The sequence below is a fragment of the Labeo rohita genome, chromosome 5 (assembly GCF_022985175.1).
Source record: "Labeo rohita strain BAU-BD-2019 chromosome 5, IGBB_LRoh.1.0, whole genome shotgun sequence".
Lineage (NCBI taxonomy): Eukaryota > Metazoa > Chordata > Actinopteri > Cypriniformes > Cyprinidae > Labeo > Labeo rohita.
Window position 1 is genome coordinate 44,176,204 of NC_066873.1, and position 19,266 is coordinate 44,195,469.

General features: G+C 35.6%; 1 protein-coding gene across 1 annotated transcript; it reads right to left on the reverse strand.

Annotated features, from left to right (window-relative positions):
* Positions 1 to 562: 562 nt before the first annotated feature.
* ywhag1 (3-monooxygenase/tryptophan 5-monooxygenase activation protein, gamma polypeptide 1) lies at positions 563 to 18,625 on the reverse strand. Its single transcript, XM_051110348.1, has 2 exons — positions 18,392 to 18,625; positions 563 to 3,143 (listed from the first exon to the last, which is right to left on the reverse strand). The coding sequence occupies exons 1-2, from the start codon at positions 18,476 to 18,478 to the stop codon at positions 2,487 to 2,489; spliced, it is 744 nt and encodes a 247-aa protein (XP_050966305.1). The 5' UTR covers positions 18,479 to 18,625; the 3' UTR covers positions 563 to 2,486.
* Positions 18,626 to 19,266: the final 641 nt, after the last annotated feature.

The following is a 19,266-nucleotide window of genomic DNA, read 5'->3' on the forward strand; positions in this document are numbered from 1 at the left end:
GACTATTTTCGGTTCATTTTAAGACAGCCATATATTAGTTTTTAAACAATAGTTTAGTTAAACAAACCCATTTGCTGGGTTTGTCCATATTTCACCCGGCGCAGGTTTGTATTTAACTCTGCATTTTTGAGGGTGTATGAAAGTCAGTAGGGACCAGAAACTATATAGTTACCTACATTCTTCAAAATATCTTCCTTTGTGTTCAGCAGAAGAAAAAAACATACAGGTTTGGTGAGTGAGCATGACAGAAGTTTTATTTTTGGGTGAACTATCACTTTAAATAAAACCAGCTTCACCCCAATGAACTTTAAACTAAAGCAGAACCGTTGGCTCTAACTGTGTGGCAGATGCTAGCATTAAGCAAAGCCTTCAGCCATCTAGGAGATGGCACGGGATGGCACCGAATGGGAGGGGAAACAGGAGCTCAAACAGTGTTGTTCACTATTATCTCACTACTAGACTAACCACTGTGCCACTGGACTTGCATTTATTAATAGTAGTACATCATGTTTTCTCTGATAATGTCGACGGGAAATGATTCAGTCACGTACGACAGCACTGATATGGTGGTTAGAAGAGCACAGTCATGTTTTATTTTTTTTTAATTATCATTATTATTATCATTATGTTTCTTTTGTGCAACCGCTACATGACTCACATTTAAGATACCAGTAGACGAGGAAAAAGAAAGAAAACAGAAATCATAAGAATAGGTAATGTTCCATGAGTGAATCTCTTACAGAAACAGATTCTGAGGAGGAAAAAAACAAACACTGATATTACAGCAAATCTTAAATATCTCACAGTAGAATCTGACAGAAGAAAGCACAGAAAAGGAAAAGTTATTTTAAGAACAACATTAATCTTTCACAATGTAATCATGGTTTACCATGAACAAAACACCAGACGTGGTGTTGTTTTTCTTTCTTTCCTTCTTGTTTTTTTTTTTTTTTTTGTCTTTTCGCTTCCTTTTTTTTGTTTATTAAAAACCAAATACAAGAATCGCATGTCACTAGAGCAACATCCATAATAACAGATTAATTCATGGTAAACACGCACTGTTTTGGTATAGCGTACTTCAGCAAGGAAAAAATATATAAGAAAAAAATCAAAACAGATTGAAACAATCCAATAGAAAGTAATAAATAGAAAATAATCAGATTAAATTCTTGTCATTTCTTGTTCATATGAATACATAACATCTACAGTTTTTAAAGTTAATAAAGTCGAGCTATGATATATAAATACATCACCAGCATGCACAATATTGTATTATCAAGAATATTGGAGCTGTAATCGTCCTACACTGAGAAACAGTATAATAGGCAAGTGCATTTCATGAGAATGAAAAAAAAAAAATGAACTAAAGCAATTTTATGCCAGTGCACTCTCAAAAACATAAAATAAATTAACTGAATGACTAAAATAGTCTATGGTACCAGTAATATTAATTGAGTGTATCAAACCAAGTGATTAGGCATTGCTTTTTTCTGCTAAGCATTGGGCATTTTAGTTTTTTTTGTAAATTTTATTTCTCGCCTGTACCATCAGTATCGCTAATATTTAGAACTACTCTTCAGTGCACTAAAACCAAATATAATTTTTCTCGTACAGTGTGGGTCCAGCTTGACTATTTTTAAAACGGTATCCATAATAATAATGATAATAATAACGATTGGGAAACGGTTTTAGCTTTGGATTGCAAAGGCAATACATGTACCAGGGAAGTCATAACTGTGTTATTTTTGCACACCTAATCAACATTACTGTAATACAGTAGTTTCGTGTAGTTCCGAGGTGAGATGCATACTAACGATGTGTATCATAAATGGCACAGATAACCAGTTCGACGTAAACGACTTTCAAACATTAGTGGGTGCAATTCAGAATCCCTATGAACGTATATCAGACAAAGAACACGACCGTTTACGCCCAGTGCAGCCTGTTTGCAAATACCTACTTTTGCGAGGCGATAACATTCAAGTTTTCACTTTTTTTGTCATTTAAGCCCTCCCTTGACACTTAAAGTACTCTTTACTCACAATGTAAATTAACATAAGCAGCTCCACTTCGTATTTCACTACAAGAACAGTCCCTATGCCAGTGGGTTTAGCATAACCCTTCAGCCATTTAGAAATGACCGACGTACTGACAAGCTTTTTCCTCAAAGTGTTGAGTAAACGTTACAGAAAGAGAGGTTTAATTTATTCCTTTTAAGCTACTTCTTAATTTTTCTTTTTTTTGAGACATATCATTCTTTATAACTAGCATATTTCTCTCAATTGTAATTTTGTGGAAAATAAAGAAAACTGCGCTGCTTTGCTATCCAGCAAATGTGGCTGACACAGTTCCATCATGCCCCCTTTTGTGAATTTTTCATGTAACTTATACTTTTTTTGTTTTTCTTTGTTGTGTGAGCACGCGTGTTTTATGTTACGGCTGAGAGGAAAAGGGTCTCAAAGATCTTCTCTTTTCTTCTTCGATGCTTAATTGTTGCCCTCGCCTCCCTCGTCGTCTTGTTGATCGCTCGTCCAGAGCGTCAAGTTGTCTCGCAGGAGCTGCATGATGAGCGTGGAGTCTTTGTAGGAGTCCTCGTTCAGGGTGTCGAGTTCGGCGATCGCGTCGTCAAAAGCCGTCTTGGCCAGATGGCAGGCCTGCTCGGGTGCGTTCTGGATCTCGTAGTAGAAGACCGAGTAGTTGAGCGCCAGACCCAGGCGGATAGGATGTGTAGGCTGCATGTGCTCTTTGCTGATCTCATGGGCCTCGCTGTAGGCCTTCTCAGAAGACTCCACCACCGTGGCTCTCTTTTCGCCCGTGGCCACCTCGGCCAGGTAACGGTAGTAGTCGCCCTTCATCTTCAGGTAGAAGACTTTGCTCTCGTGCTGGGTCTCGCTGCAGTTCTTGATCAGGAAGTTGTCGAGGAGGTTGAGCACGTCTTGGCACACGGCTTCCAGCTCCTTCTCGATTTTCTCACGGTAGGCGCGGACCATCTCGATTTTCTTCTCGTTGCCGTCGGCGGAGGTCTTCTGCTCGATGCTGGAGATGACGCGCCAGGAGGAACGGCGCGCGCCCACCACGTTCTTGTAGGCCACAGAGAGCAGGTTCCTCTCCTCATTGGAAAGGGCCTCGTTCAGCTCTGTTACCTAAGAGACAGAGAGGAGGTGGAGACGTTACTTAATCATTCTTTAAAATTGTAAAAGTTTTTACAGTTAAAGCAGGCCCAATGACAGATGTTCCCCATCCTAACCAGTGTTGAGGAAAGTTACTTTTAAAAGTAATGCATTACAATGTTGTGTTAGTCCCTAGTTACTTTTTATGGAAAGCTGAATTGGATCATCGAAGGTCAGCAGCAAAGACATTGGTTAAAGGAGAAGTCCACTTCCAGAACAAATTGTACAAATTGTATTATTTTTATGAAAATTACTGATCGTTCGCTAGATAGGACCCTTCTTCCTCGGCTGGACCCATTTACAACCGCATTTGGGATCGTTTGAAGCCGCATTTAAACTGCATTTTGGAAGTTTAAACTTGGGGCACCATATCAGTCCATTATATGGAGAAAAATTCTGAAATGTTTTCCTCAAAAAACATATTTTTTTACGACTGAAGAAAGAAAGACATGAACATCTTGGATGACAAGGGGGTGAGTACATTATCTGTAAATTGTTGTTCTGGAAGTGGACTTCTCCTTTAATAAAAATGTGATTAAATACATAAAGGATATTTGTGTTATTTAACATATTTAATTATTGAAGATTTGCTTAATTGTGAGTTTGTATTTCACTGTTCCTTTTCATTTGGAGGAATACTGAATCGTTTTTGTATAACTAAGATGAGTAAATGCATGTTCACATTTCACACAGTATATAAATGGTAAGTAGAATCGGAGTAGAATTTAAGTAAGTAGGTAAGTAGAATTTTAACTTGCGTTAAAAAATAAAATAAAAAAACAATGGGTTACTTTTTTTTCCAAGTTACTTGGAAAAAGTAATCTGATTACATAACTTGAGTTACTTGTAATGCGTTACCCCCAAAAGTGATCCTAAAAATGTTCCTTATGAATAAAATGTTCTGTTTACACTACCTGTCAAAAGTTATTTGAAAATTTGAAAAAGTCTCTTTTGCTCTTCAGGGCTGCATTTATTTGATCAAAAAATGCAATAAAACAGCATTATTGTGAAATAATATTACAGTTTAAAATACAACATTTCTATATGAATATATTGTAAAATATAATTTATTTCTGTGATGCAATGCTGAATTTTCAGCATCATTATTTCAATCTTCAGTGTCATATGATCCTTCAGAAATCATTGTAATATGCTGATTTGCTGTTCAGGATACATTTCTTATTATCATTATCAAGTTTGGGTTTAAAGAAAAAAAAAAGAAATCCTATATTTATTCAGCAATGATGCATTACATTGCTCAAAAGTGACAGTAAAGACATTTGTAATGTTACAAAACAAATTTCAGATGATGCTTTTTTGATTCATCAAAGAATTGATCACTGATTTCACAAAACTATTAAGCAGCAAAAACTGTTTCAACATTTTTTATATTTAAGCACAAATAATAATTAATCATTTGGCACCAAATCAGCATATTGGACTGGTTCTGAAGAATTGCGCTTTGCCATCACAGAAATAAATGACATTTTTACTGTATTTTTGATCAAATAAATGAAGCCTTGGTGAGCACTTCTTTCAGAAAAATGTAAAAAATCGTAATTATTCCAAACTTTTGTAGACACTTTTATCCCAAGCAACTTGTATTGCATTCAACATACACATTTCATCAGTTCATACATTCCCCAGAACTCATGGCCTTGGCATTGCTAACCACGTCAAAGCATTTTTTTTTGCATTTTTTATTTCTCTAATTTGTGGCCCTGGACCACAAAACCAGTCTTTAGTAGCACAGGTATATTTGTAGCAATAGCCAAAAATACATTGTATGGGTCAAAATTATCAACTTTTCTTTTATGCCAAAAATCATTACGATATTAAGTAAAGATCATGTTCCATGAAGATATTTTGCTAATTTCCTACCGTAAATATATCAAAACTTAATTTTTGATTAGTAATATGCATTGCTAAAAACTTCATTTGGAAGTGTAGGCGATTTTTCTCAGTATTTTTATTTATTTTTTCCTTTTTTATCCTCAGATATCAGATTTTCAAATTGTTCTATTTCAGCTAAATATTGTCATATCATAACATACCATACATCAATGGAAAGCTTTAGCTTTCAGATGATGTTTAAAACTCAATTTTTCTATTTTATGAAATTATCTTGTCTTCTCTATCATCTTGTACTTCAGGAAGAGGAAGGAAGGATACGGTACTGCAGTATGCATTTTGATGACGTCTGCTAAAAGCATTGCTTGCAAACCAAAAAAGCACGCTAACTCGATGTTTACAGCTTAGTGACAGAGCTGTTTACGCAGCATTAGGGTCACTCGTAATTCTTCTTCATTTGCATGGGTCTCAATTGTCTGTATACACTAATATGTCAACTTAAGCCTTTTCTTATGTCCATTAAATTAGATGAACAGTTTAAGGACATGCCATTTAAGTACAGAATAACAGCAGAGATGTGGATAAAGGGATAAAGTGTTGTGTTGTCAATGGTAGTTCACAATGTCCTTTGTGAGTCATTCGAGTGAACGGTTCAAGTAAGCTTCAATGTGGTGATTTGCCAAATGCCTATTTATGGACATGGCATCTTCATTGTTCGTTTTCACCAGCACATGTACTACATGTCCTAGTGTAGGCTGGATGCAGTGTAGTAAATCTATTCATAGAAGACTGGCAGCATTTCAAGATGAAAGATCCGTTTGGACTAAAATGCCACTTGCTTTTGTTTAAAAACACATCGCAACCTGAATTCCGTTGTTTATGGAGCGTCACAGTGAAGCGTGAGCCTACGCATTGGTTACAAAAATTTGGCCGAATGAAAGCATCGAAATCATCGCAGAGATGTTTTGATTTAACAGCCTGGCAGTGGGCGGATGATCTGGTGCCTACAGATCTCTCTCTCTCTTCTACTACCTTTCAGATGCAATTTCCTGCATTTTTTGCTGTATCATTCACTCTCATGCGTCACTGTCAACCAAAATGTGCGCACAACCACATAGCATGCTGTTGCATCATGCACAATGTAATCCAGGGAATAGCTGATGGTAACCCAAGCAACTTCTCAACAAAGCAGGTTTGATATTGCTACTATTCAGAACCTGTTTAATTAAGCTGTTAAATATTTAATAACCCTCTGGTGCTGTTCGGACATTTTTAATCAAAACATATCAGGTTTTGTTTTTTTATCATTTTTTTTTTACTTCATCGGAATGGTATGAAACTTTGTACAGGTTTCGGCACTCGCTATGTAAACACACATACACACACAAAATAATGGACATGATTCGAAAAGGTTAAATGGTCCTGAAAAAAGTAGTCATACTTGCACTGTTTGCGGTCAAAAATGACCACATTGGAGATAAATGGGAAGTAAATTTTATCTAGTGGAGATGTTTGGTACTGTGCCCAGACAAAATCACAACCCTAGTTTAAAAAAAGTTATAGTTTTAAAATGCATTTATTTTATACTAAGTATAAGTCTATTAACATATTTACTGACATGTCACTCAAAATTTACTGATATTAAAATTATAATTAACCTTTTTTGGAGTACTACTTGTGCACCATGCACATTTCTTAATATTAAGCCTAAAATATGTTTTAATGTCACTATTGATGAGGATTGTATGATCTTTAAATAATATGTCTTTAAATGCATAATATTTAAAGTTTACCTAGAGTATACTTGCAATAGTTCCACTTTAGCACAATCAAATATACTTAAGTATATCTTTAGTTGGACTTTAGCACTACTTCCACACAATTAAAATGCATTTAGTACAAAATTTTGTATATTTACTTTTCACTAGGGAACGCAAGATATCAATTTATATAAAATTTAAAAAAAGAATAATAAAATAAAATAAAAAAGTATTTTTGTGGATTTTTCATAGTAATAAACTTAACCTTTTCACTTTTTTCCCTTAAGCAATAATCTGCCAAGTGTTTTCTTTAAAAGAGACCAAACTTAAGTCTGTGCTCCAAAGCATTCAAGATTTATGACAGTTTAGGTTGGAAATTTCAATTTCAGGTCTACGCTGAAGTGGTTAACAGGTCACCATGGATCATTACTATTCCGTAAATATTATTTAATACCATAAAATCCCATAAAAATACAAAATACTAATATAAAATGCAGGTAAACTAATTAAATATTTAATCTTTTAGTAGGATTTTTATTTGCTATTTAACCATCTGGGGTCTGAGGTGATTTTTATGGAATTATTTTTGTGCCAATAAGAATGAACGTAACTTTATAAAACTGAACGTAACTTTCCAATAAACTATCAAAAATATGCCACTGCAAAAGAAGAAAAACACAATGAAAATGAAAAATGAACTCAGTCATTTAACATGCTCTTCAAATATGCTTCATTCTTTGTTAATGATTTTCAAAGAATCGTTTTCGCGAATCATGGATTCTGAATGCGTTGCCACAACTTTCGCTTACGCTTCGCAAATTTTCGTTTGCTGTTTTGGCACAAACCTCTCGTGGGGGCGGGCTTAACAGCGATCTACTCTGATTGGCTAATGAGCTTTTGATGGACAGTTGCTCTCTGAACTGGAAGCACGGACGGTGACGTCAGTGGCGCAATACGTCGTGCTTTGTTTATAGAAACTATCAGAACTGTTGCACACTGTACATGAATAAAACTTTTATCGATGTTATTGATTAACGTTACTTTAGCAACACGAACTTACTTCAAGCTGCCCTGAGGGACAAGCTGAGGTGGAAGATGATGCTGCTCCGTGTCTTTCCTGGGAGCTCATCTTTAGAAACTAAGAGACACCAGGTGAAATACTAATAACATTAATACTTAATATAAACCGTATTGCACACTGCAACAACTTTCCAATATGTGCGCCACTGACGTCACCGTCCGTGCTTCCAGGTCAGAGAGCAACTGTCATCAAAAATAGCCAAAATAGACTAGATGCCAAAACAAAATGCGTAAGCGAAAGTTGTGGCAACGCATTCAGAATCCATGATTCGCGAAAACGATTCTTTGAAAATCATTAACAAAGAATGAAGCATATTTGAAGAGCATGTTAAATTCGTGCGACTGAGTTCATTTTTTCATTTTCATTGCGTTTTTCTTCTTTTGCAGTGGCATTTTTGATCGTTTCTTGGAAAGTTACGTTCAGTTTTATAAAGTTACGTTCATTCTTATTGGCACAAAAATGATCCCATAGATTTTGGGCCTCTTTAGATTTAGAAAAATGTAAATAAATATTTTTAAAATAAAAACTTTTTTTATGAATTAATTAATTAAGTTTTCATCAATGCCCTGCATACCTCAGTTTGGGAAACCCTGAAACCCTGTATTTTAACACTGACATCTTTCTAAAACGAGACACATTTGAACATTTTTGTAGTGAATGGCACAACTGATTCATTTTAGTTAATAACTGGTGCTTCCTCATGAAGAACTAATAGAATCTGAAACATGAATTTGAAATCAGAACCATTTTAACCAGAGTGGGTTAAAATTTAGCGATTCCGATTCTGCTTATCGATTCAGATTCCTAATGATTCCCAGTTTTCATTTCAATAAGGTATTAAAAAAAAATGAAGTCAAACATATTTGTTCTGTCTTTTTTGCAAAACTGTGTTGCAGCTGAATATCATGAACAAAAATCAGCACATAGAAATCGATAAGCGGAACAAAACATATTATATACATGAATACATACGCTTTCCATTGATGTATGGTTTGTTAGGATAGGACAATATTTGGCTGAGATACAACTATTTGAAAATCTGGAATCTGAGGGTGCAAAAAAAAAAAAATCTCTTAAAAAAAATCGCTTTTAAAGTTCTTACCAATGCATATTACTAATAAAATATGAAGTTTTGATATCTTTATGGTAGGAAATTTACAAAATATCTTCATGGAACATGATCTTTTCTTTAATATCCTAATGATTTTTGGCATCAAAGAAAAATTGACACATACAATGTATTGTTGGCTATTGCTATAAATATAACCACGCTACTTATGACTGTTTTTGTGATCCAGAGTCACAATCTTGTTATTGCGGTTATTGGAAACTAGTTCTAAAATGGATTGATTCATTCCATTTTTTTAGGGATTGATTCTATAATTCCTACATATATAATTGCAAGCGCCACATATGTTCACGTTTAGTATTTGTACGTTTAGTACATTTAGTATTTGGCTTTGTTTAATATGACCTCACTCATGAACAGACACACAATCTGTTTCCTGCATCAGACTCGGAACAATTTACAGTATTACTGATCAATTATCCCACCACTTCCTTCCTTCATTTCAAGCACAACAGCCATTAAACACCCTGAGATTGAAAGAGGCAGTCGCTGAATCATTGTGTAACACATTTACTGGTATTGCACACATCGTTTTGGTTGCGTACAGTAGTTGCTTTGTTATGTTACCATTTACAAACTGCCTTTAACCTCTTCCACACATAACCTCCCATCCAGACAGCGGGGGGGTAAGTAAAGAGCAATCTTCCGTCTCCATAGAAACAAGCCAGTCGTCTTTGTTTGGACGCAGTCGACTATCTCTGCTGCTGCCGTGGCAACAGTAACAATGTCCACGCTTCTTGCGTGTGTGTATGTGTGTGTGTGTGTGTGTTTGGGGACTGAGGTGTAGATGTGTAATGCACGTGTGAGCGAGCGAGTGGGTGGACGCGACATGCTGTTTTATGTAGTCACACATGAATTAAAGTCAAACTGTCAGAAAAACCTGCAGATTTTTGTTAATCAAGCAGAGTATTTGTAGAATATGCTATAAATTTCACAGAATGCTCAAACTTTTCTATTTACAATTTCTGCTTGACTTTAAAATTATAATACTGTGTTATTGTGTGGAATGTAGGGATGCACCGAAAGTAAAATTCTGGGCTGAAACTGAAAATTCTGGATGCACTTGGCTGAAAACACAAACTGAAAATGCTTTTTAATATTTCTTTCTTTTTTGAAGGTATTATTAAGTAATATTTATTGATTGAAAATAATACAATAATATATTTTGCACGCCATATATTTTCGGCTCATTTTTTCTCTTTTTCGGTGGACAAAAATTTAGTGAATCCCTAGTAGAATGTTATGGAGGCTTATTTCCGTAACAGTGACTTTTTATCTCAAAATTCTGACTTTTATGTCTCACAGTGAAGTTTATATCTCACAATTCTTTCGGAATTGCAAGTTTACATCTTGAAATTCTGATTTTTCTCTCGGAATCCAGAGTTTCTTGTTTTTGGAATTTTGAGTTTACATCTTGCAATTATGACAAAATTCTGGGGGGAAAAAAAGGAATTGAGACTTTCTATCTCACAGTTGAAGTTTTTTTTTTCCCCCTCACAATTCTGACTTTTCTACTCACAATTGCAAGTTTTCAGATTTGTGACAAAGTCAAAATTGTGATATTAGTAGTTATCTTTATTTTTTTAATTCTGTTGTAGAAAGAACCTTATATAGACGTGGAAAAGCATTCTAAAATAAATTGAGTCACCATTTGCGATTGGATCACCTGAGACAGATCAAAATGCTAGATAGAATTACTATAAAAGGGCCTAAATGATTCCAGAAGAGAAGTTTTTTGTGTAATATAACACGTTTACAATCACATAGTGTTCACAGTGATCATGCACATGCAACTTGATTAAAAATCAAAAGATTATTTAGTTAGGTAGGCAAGAGAGAAGAAACATCACAAGTTCATTTGGATGTATTAAGTAACATTTATAGCAATAAATTCATGATATTTGTAAAATAATTTTATTTTAGACAAATAGATTCTATAGTGGCTGCAGTAACTGCTACGTTTCAGAAATATAAATATATAAGGTGCACTGTAATGCAAAACAATTCAAAAGGCACATCCTGTGTAATGCTTATTATAATGTGAGCGATTTTGTTTCATAACTTAGGTATGGTAGCCTAATAATTTACCACAATAACCTGGCTCTAGAAAAACTGAACATTGTAAACATATATGGTTAAAATACAAATACATAGTCAATAGTATGTGCAGTACAAATGGATAAAGTTCATGTGATAACATAAGCACAAGCACAATTTGTACGGTTTGCACATTTGTACATCAGTGGTTGGATGTGCACTTATGTCTTTTCTTCCTGGTGGAGCCCATTAGCCTTTTCATTTCTTTCTCCTGGCCTGCCCTTTCCTCTGGATCTCACTGAAGTAAGCTCATAACCTTAAAGTCAGCTTGTTTCTTGTTAAATATCCTGTTTTACTCAGTAATGTGTGACATTATGGAAGTAAATTAGTTCTGTATGTCATTAGATGTTGAAGCAACTTGAGTATTATGCTACATATAACCAAAACAAAAAAATCATGTAGGTTTCAAAAAAAATGAGTCAACAAAAGACTTCAACAGTGCTGTATGATTTATGGTGGGTATAATAGTTTTAATGGAAGGCAAATCTCAAACTACTTTTTTTATTGTGATGTGTTGTCAATTTCAAAGTACTTAGCTGGCAGGAGGCCTTGGGTATATAAATTGTACATTGCCGTAGCACAAGCATGGTAAAGCACTTGATTACTTGGCCTAATTAGATATGGATGCATTGAGCAGTATTGCACAACAGTGCAATGATACAGCTCTCGTAGTGTGCTAATTCTGTCTGAGAGTCCTTTGTAGTCTCGGTAATCTCAGGGCACTTGCAGTTTGGGTTGCATCATAAGACTCCAATAAAGCCGCCAGCTATTGCAGAAGTGAATGTTTGTCGACTTTTAGCCCCAGTTGTAGATTAGGAAAAACAGAAAAGTGTGAAGAAAGAGAGAGGACATGAGATGGAAAGAAAAGAAAAGTTTATGGTTTAAGCTCTTTTAATGACCTGCAGTTACTGAGCAATGTAGCCTCTCTCAGCAATGAATATTATCATTGTGGACAAGACAGAGTGGACTAGTGCCATTTCCTAATGTTCAGTGTGAAGCAATTTGGGGTTACCAGAATGATGGTATGCACTGTCTGACAGTAAAAATGTGTCAAGCATAGAGATTTTGCTATACTGTTTATTTGCTATACTGTATTAACCTTAATTTTGGAGCCATCGGTGATTTACTTTACTAATGCTTGGTGACGATACAGAAAGAAATTTTGAAATACAAAACTGAACACTTCCTAAACAAGTTGCCAAATTAACGTTACATTTTTGCCCTGATGTCGAACTTAATCATTTGTTCTAAATAATCTGATATTTTGGTTTGCATCATCAAGTTCCATATACACAGAGAAATTAATCAAAATAGTATTTACTAGTAAAATGACTCTGCATGCATGAAAAAAGGGAGGTATATATTTTACGAATATTTTTCATTGATTTATTCTGCTGGTTACACTGTTGCACCAGTAGGTGGTGAAATGCAACCATCTTTATGAGTGAGTCAAAGATTCATTCATTCAACTGATTCATTCAAAACACTGATTGATTTTGGAAAAAATCAAGTGTGACTGTATTAATAAGTGAGTCATTGAATTGTTCACTCAACCTATTCATTCAAAACACTGATTAAAGGAGTAGTTCACTTCCAGAACAAAAATCTACAGATAATGTAGGCTACTCGCCCTGTTGTCATCCAAGATGTTAATGCCTTTCTTTTTTTCAGTCATAAAGAAATTGTTTTTTGAGGAAAACATTTCAGGAATTAACTCCAAATAGTGGACTTCAATAGTGCACGTGAGTCTGAACATCCAAAATGGAGTTTCAGTGCAGCTTCAAAGGGCTCTAAATGATCCCAGCCAAGGAATAAGGGTCTTATCTAGTTTAAAAAAAAATTAAAAATTAAAAATTATTATACTTTTTAACCTCAAATGCTTGTCTTGTGTAGTTCTGTGATGCGCATGCATACTCTGTGTAATCCGGGTCAGTACAATTAGGGTAGGTCAGAAAACTCCTATCTCATTTCTTCCTCCAACGTCAAAATCGTCCTACATTGCTGTTTTACCTTTTTTTGTGAAGAGTGTTTGACCTTCTTTGCATGTTTACTTTGTAAACACTGGGTTGGTACTTCTGCAGCGATGTGGGCGGATTTTAAAGTCGGAGGAGAAAATGAGTAAGGAAGAGTATACAAATTTTTATTTATTTATTTTTAAAAATGACAGATCGTTTTACTAGATAGGACCCTTATTCCTCAGCTGGGATCGTTTAGAGTCCTTTGAAGCTGCATTTAAATTGCATTTAATTGGACATTCAAACTCGCAGGCACCTTTGAAGTCCACTATATGGAGATAATTCCTGAAATTCCTGATAACTCCTCAAAAAACAATTTCTTTACGACTGAAGCAAGAAAGGCAAGAACGTCTTGGATGACAACATGATTCATTAATTCAACCAATTCATTCAAAACAGTGATTCATCTAGTAACTCCACTGCTGTGTGTTGCTCAGAGCAAATGGAGCATTTAATAAGAATAATATTGACAGTATATTGTCTTATTATGCTGTCTCACTTTTATGACAATGTATTGCTGGTATACTGTTATCATTATGTACAATTACTCATGCAGTGAAATAAGATATTGGTCATACAGCCCACACCTTTTTTATTGTATTTGGCACAAGAAGCAAGGTGATTAATATTTATCATAATAAATGATAAGAAGAATCACGTGGCGTATTAGACAGATTTGATTGACATGGCGCTTTTGTACGCCTGACTAGTGCTGTGGTGTTATCATGTGCACAAAGAGGCAATTTATTCTCTTTTACAAATGACAGTCTTTTAAAGCAGCTCATAATTTATCTGCACATTTTTAACTTCATGTTAACATTCAGTAGATTTAGTGTTTTTTGTCTGTGGAAAGTCCAAATGTGTGTCAGCAATATGTTTCAATATCATTCCTCATGTCAGCAACTGAATCTGAGAACATAAAAGTGCAGTGCACTGCATACTGCAATACTTCATTTAAATCAAATCAATTAAGGCTATTATAATAATTAGGGCTATGGCTTCAATTCTAAGGTAGCTGTTCAAATGCATAGAAACGAAGTATCTGTAGACTGAAGTATTTCTATGGTGAAAGTGGAGCAGGAACGGGTGCGTTAAGGAGTGGAGGATGGGATGGCGGTGATGTTATAACGGTGGAAGAAGGGGATTCTTACTTCAAGTAGCTCATTGTTGTTATATAACTATCAAGCGATTGCAGATGGTTTTTTTTAAAAAATGTTTTTGCAGCTGCTGCAGGCTTCTAAAAATAAAATGCATAAAAGCTTTATGACCATACTGCTATGAAAAAAAGATGAGTTACTGTCTTAAAGCCACATCTATGGTAATGCCTGATGAAAGACCGTGGATGGAGGTGGATGTGGGTTGAGAATGCTGCACATGCATGACTGATAATTCAGAGCATAAGCTCAAAAATTTCACAATCATTTAAAAGAAAAAGCAACACCTCTGAAATGACTTTCCCTTCTTAATGCAAATCCTACTAACTCCATTCTAGTAAATAATGCCATAAAACAGAACCGTGAAAACAGAAAATCTAAGGTTCTTTAGGTAAAATGTTTTAATCTAAGGGGTTTGGATCACAAAGATTGCAGAATATGCATGTGCATTAGCAGGACATGCATGCATAAGTATTTTGCATGATTTGAGCTTAAGAAATGAAATATAATACCTTTGTTGTGTGATTTTTAAACATACATTATTGAAACAATTGCAACAGTTACAGAGATTTTAGTCTTTCCTCACTCAAGTAGACAAGTAGGAGCTTTACTTGCATAACTAAATATTTTGTAAAGGAAAGCAAGCTGAAGTTGCTTTATTAGTATTTTCATATCAGTTTTGACTGTGGTTTAAAATTCGTTTGTACCCCACACCTTCTCTCTCTACTTCAGTGATTTATGAAAGCAGAAAACTGTGTGTTTCTGCTGAATAAATGCAATTGGTCTTAGCTATGGTTAATCCAAAGGTTCAAAGCAGTAGCTGTGACAGATTGGGCACAACATGTCAGAACAAATGTACTATAATTAAACAACTTGAGTGTAAAACAGCAACAAATGAATAAAATACTCATGCATGCATAGAAGTCTAAATTAAAACACACCTGACATATAACTGAACAGTATGCAAGACTCAGAATACTACAAGTAGTCTGGGAGCTAGTAGCCATCAGCAATGGAAGTAATTAAAGTAATCATTTGTATTACAAATTATTGTGTATTTTGCATTAAGAATAATTAACTGCAATACATTTCAGTCTCGTCATTAGCTAGGTATTTGACTCTCTTTTTTTCCAGGCCTTTATGGGTGTAGGCCAACAGACAGTAAGCATCGCTGCAGTGATCTGAGTTTCTTCCCATAGTGAGAAGAAGACATGACTGAACACACACCCCTCAGCTGCTGAGGGACCTTCCAGCTCGCTGAGCTTTCCGGTCAGCTGAGGAGTAAATCAATACAAGGACAAATCAATCCATCCTCCAGCACGTCTCAGAAAGAGACGATGCAGAGTAAGTTGCATGAATCCCTTTGCATGCATAAGCACACTGGATGACACCAAATGCAAAATGTTTAAGTCAGTCACTTCTGCTCACCTGTTTTCACTGCTGAATGAAAATTTAAAAAGGTAATTGCAACTTTTTATCTCACAGTTTTGCCTTTTATTCTTGCAGTTGCAAGTTTACATCTCACAATTCTGACTCTTTTTTTTTAGATATAACCTTACAATTGCGAGTTATAAGTCACAGTTTTCCTCAGAATTGGACTTTTAAACTTGCAATTGTGAGTTTATATCTCATAATTCTGTCTTTTTCTGAGATGCAAACTCAGATTTATATCTCACAGTTCTGACTTTATTTCTCAAAACTGAGAAAAGTTTGAATCTCGTTATGATGAATTAAATTGTGAGATATAAACTCAGTTCTGAGAAAAAAACGTGTATTCCTTGGAATTGGATTTTTACTCATAATTTGAGTTTTATCTTACAATTATGAGAAAAAAAGTAAGAATTGTGAGATATAAACTTGCAATCGCAAGAAAAAAGTAATTGAATTGCGGAATATAAACTCGTAATTGAGAGAAAAAAGTCTGTTTGTCTAATGATTTTACTTCTTATAATTGTGAGTTTATATCCTGCAATTCTGACTTTATGACTTTGCAATTTCAAGGTTATATCTTGCAATTCTGAGAAAAAAAAGTCACAATTACTTTTTACTCAGCTGTCGAAACGGGCTGCCGTACATGTGGGATCAAGTATAGACGTTATCTTATAAATATTTAAGGTTTGCATTTGGGCAGAAGAAAGTCACTCTTGAGAGCCAACATGAACCTAGACGGGGTTGGTACATGCCATTAATGGCCGGTCAGAATTATTTATTAGCACAGACCACTTAAAAGCAAACAGTTTAGAAAGACGATGGAGATCTGGGGGAGCTAATCATCGAATAATATTTGAAATACACAGGGGTGGAACCGATCTGTCAAGCTCATTGTCTCCAAATAAAAATAGTTTAGTAGAAACCATTAAATGAATCGCACTAATGGCCGACCGGTGTATCAGAGGCACTGTGCAATACACCTTATCATTTCCCCTCAGTAACTAGTCATCTACATAGAGCAGATGTCAAGAGATAATGCCATTAGACTATGACAGAGCATTTTTCAGTAATGGACAGCTTCAGTCCTAAATGGAAATGTGCTTTTCTTTTATTTAAATCGTTGCAAGGAGTTCATTAGCCCAGATCAAAACTTGACATGTAGTGATTTGCAAAACCAATGCTTTGCTTTAGGGCAACCTACACCTTAGGCTAATGTTATGAAATTACTCTCTATGTTGTGTTTCATCATTTTTAGAAGTATAAAAATGGCATATTTAGTCCTTCTGTCAGACTACTTGTGCATATCCACCGCTCTACTCAGTTTTCATGTTGTTTTAAAATATAAATAAATGTTGCTGTTTGGTTTTCTTTTATATATATATATATATATATATATATATATTAAGTCTATTGTCCATTTAAAAACTGATTTATTTCCATTTTATGATTGAGTTGATAACTGATTTCTTCATTTTATTTGTAAGTGTCCTAGTTCCTCCATATATATTGACATATTAAGTCAACTTAAACAAAACCTACCCGGTGGATATTTTCCCATTTCTTATACGTTTTGTTTTAATTATTTCACTTTAGGTTTGGTTTCTAGAACATATTACACACGTTACATTGAGGTTGTAGAGATTCCAACACATGAAATGGGTGTGTCAGATAAAGGAGACATGCAAAACTTCCATGACAGCAGTCAGAAGAGAGCTAAAATATGATTTTTAAAACACTAGTGCTTCCTTGCATTAGGGCCCTATCAACTTTCAATGCAAACCTACGCCCTTGATAGAGAGAGAGAGGGAGAGGAGGTTGGTGATTGGACCCTATTGGATGGGGGCTGATGGATCGGATGAAATGGTGCATTACGGGCACTGCACCTTGGCACACGTTGCGACACGCCTAGTGGGAGCGAAACTGCAAAGCCGCGTAAAACCACTTGCGATCGCTTTGATTTTGACGACACGAATCGATGGACGCAACTGTCAGCGCTGCGCGTTTAGCAACTGGTTCGGGTTGCCTCGTTATGAGACAAAGAGAACAGCGCTGATTTGGGGTTTTGCATCATTTACCAGCGTTTTTACACCTAATAATGCTTACAAATCACAAAGTGCTTTATTATGGCACGATTTCGGATTCCAGCACCTGAGATTTCAGCATAGACGCGCAGTCTACATCAATAGCGCAAGCTGTTTTTTAAGCAAAACTGTTACATTTATGTCCATGTGCAATAATGAAGTGTCATTCTGTGGTCATGTTGTCCAGTTCGTTCGGATCGCGGAAAGGCACCGCCCAAAGATCCGCTACAATGTTCCAGTTCAAATCTGGATTCGCATTCAATGCTGCATTTTACTCTAGTTTAATGAATGACGGACAGTGACACATAATATTCCAAAATCAGCCTCGTCATCAGTTCAGCAGGACAGTGAGCTGTCATTCGATCCGGATCAACTTATATGGGCCTTTAAACTGAAGAACGTGCACTCTAATCGATTCCATACAAGAACTGGCTGATCTTTGAAAAGATTCGATCGCGAACTGAGCGGAATTTCCAGTGGCAATGCGACATGAGCAATGCATTATTTTATTTATTCACTAGAATGTAATTATGAAACACATAAGGTTATGACAGCTGTCCGAAAAGCCAAATCATGCATTAATTATGCGTGTACATAATAATACAGCAAAAGTTGCACTTACCGATTTCATGGCAGCAGCCATATCATCATATCTCTCAGCCTGCTCGGCCAGTCTGGCTTTCTGAACCAGCTGCTCGCGGTCGACCATGTTTGAATAGCGGTTGATTCAGGTGCCTTGTATGGGTGATCGAGGTGTATTTGGTGAATATGCAGTGGGACGCTCGTCTTGCCGCTGCAGCTGCTCTCTGCTGTCTGCGCGTGCCGATGCAAGACGCCCCTCCCCCTCCCGTAGACTTTCACTGGATTGCGTCATCAGTTGTGAGGTGGGGGGGCGCAGTGCGCCCTCTGCGTCGTGACGTCAGGATAATGATAGTCTTGCGCGACGGTGACTTGCCGAATCATCCCGTAATAAACTACTTACAGAATGTAAGAGATATCGACATAGATTGTTCTCTTTGTTAAAGTCACCCTGAGACTGATATTTGTAGAAGTACAGCAATGCTTAATCCTTGTGCGTCCTTTTTGTCTATTTTCATTTTTTAAAATCATCTTGGCATCTTAGTGCAAACACTATACATTTTGCCAAAATGTGTATTTTTTTTTTGTTGAACATTTTCTTGATCCTCATTTTCTTTTTATAAATTCTTTTAAAATAGTTCGAGGGAAAAATTTACCTTTTGAAACCCATTAAAACCACAATAATTAATCCTAGTGCTATTTAAGTATAAAATCATGCATTCTTTGATATTAGGCTTTTACTCTTTTAGCAACATTTTTATTTATTTACTTATTTTGCTACTTGCCACCTGATTTTCTCAGGTTTAGCCTCTGGAGCAGTCTCCTTTTCCCTTTTTGACAAAAATAATAACAAAAATACATAAATCGCATAAATACTTGTGCTCAGAACCTTGAGGGCAAAAATGTACCTTTTGAAAC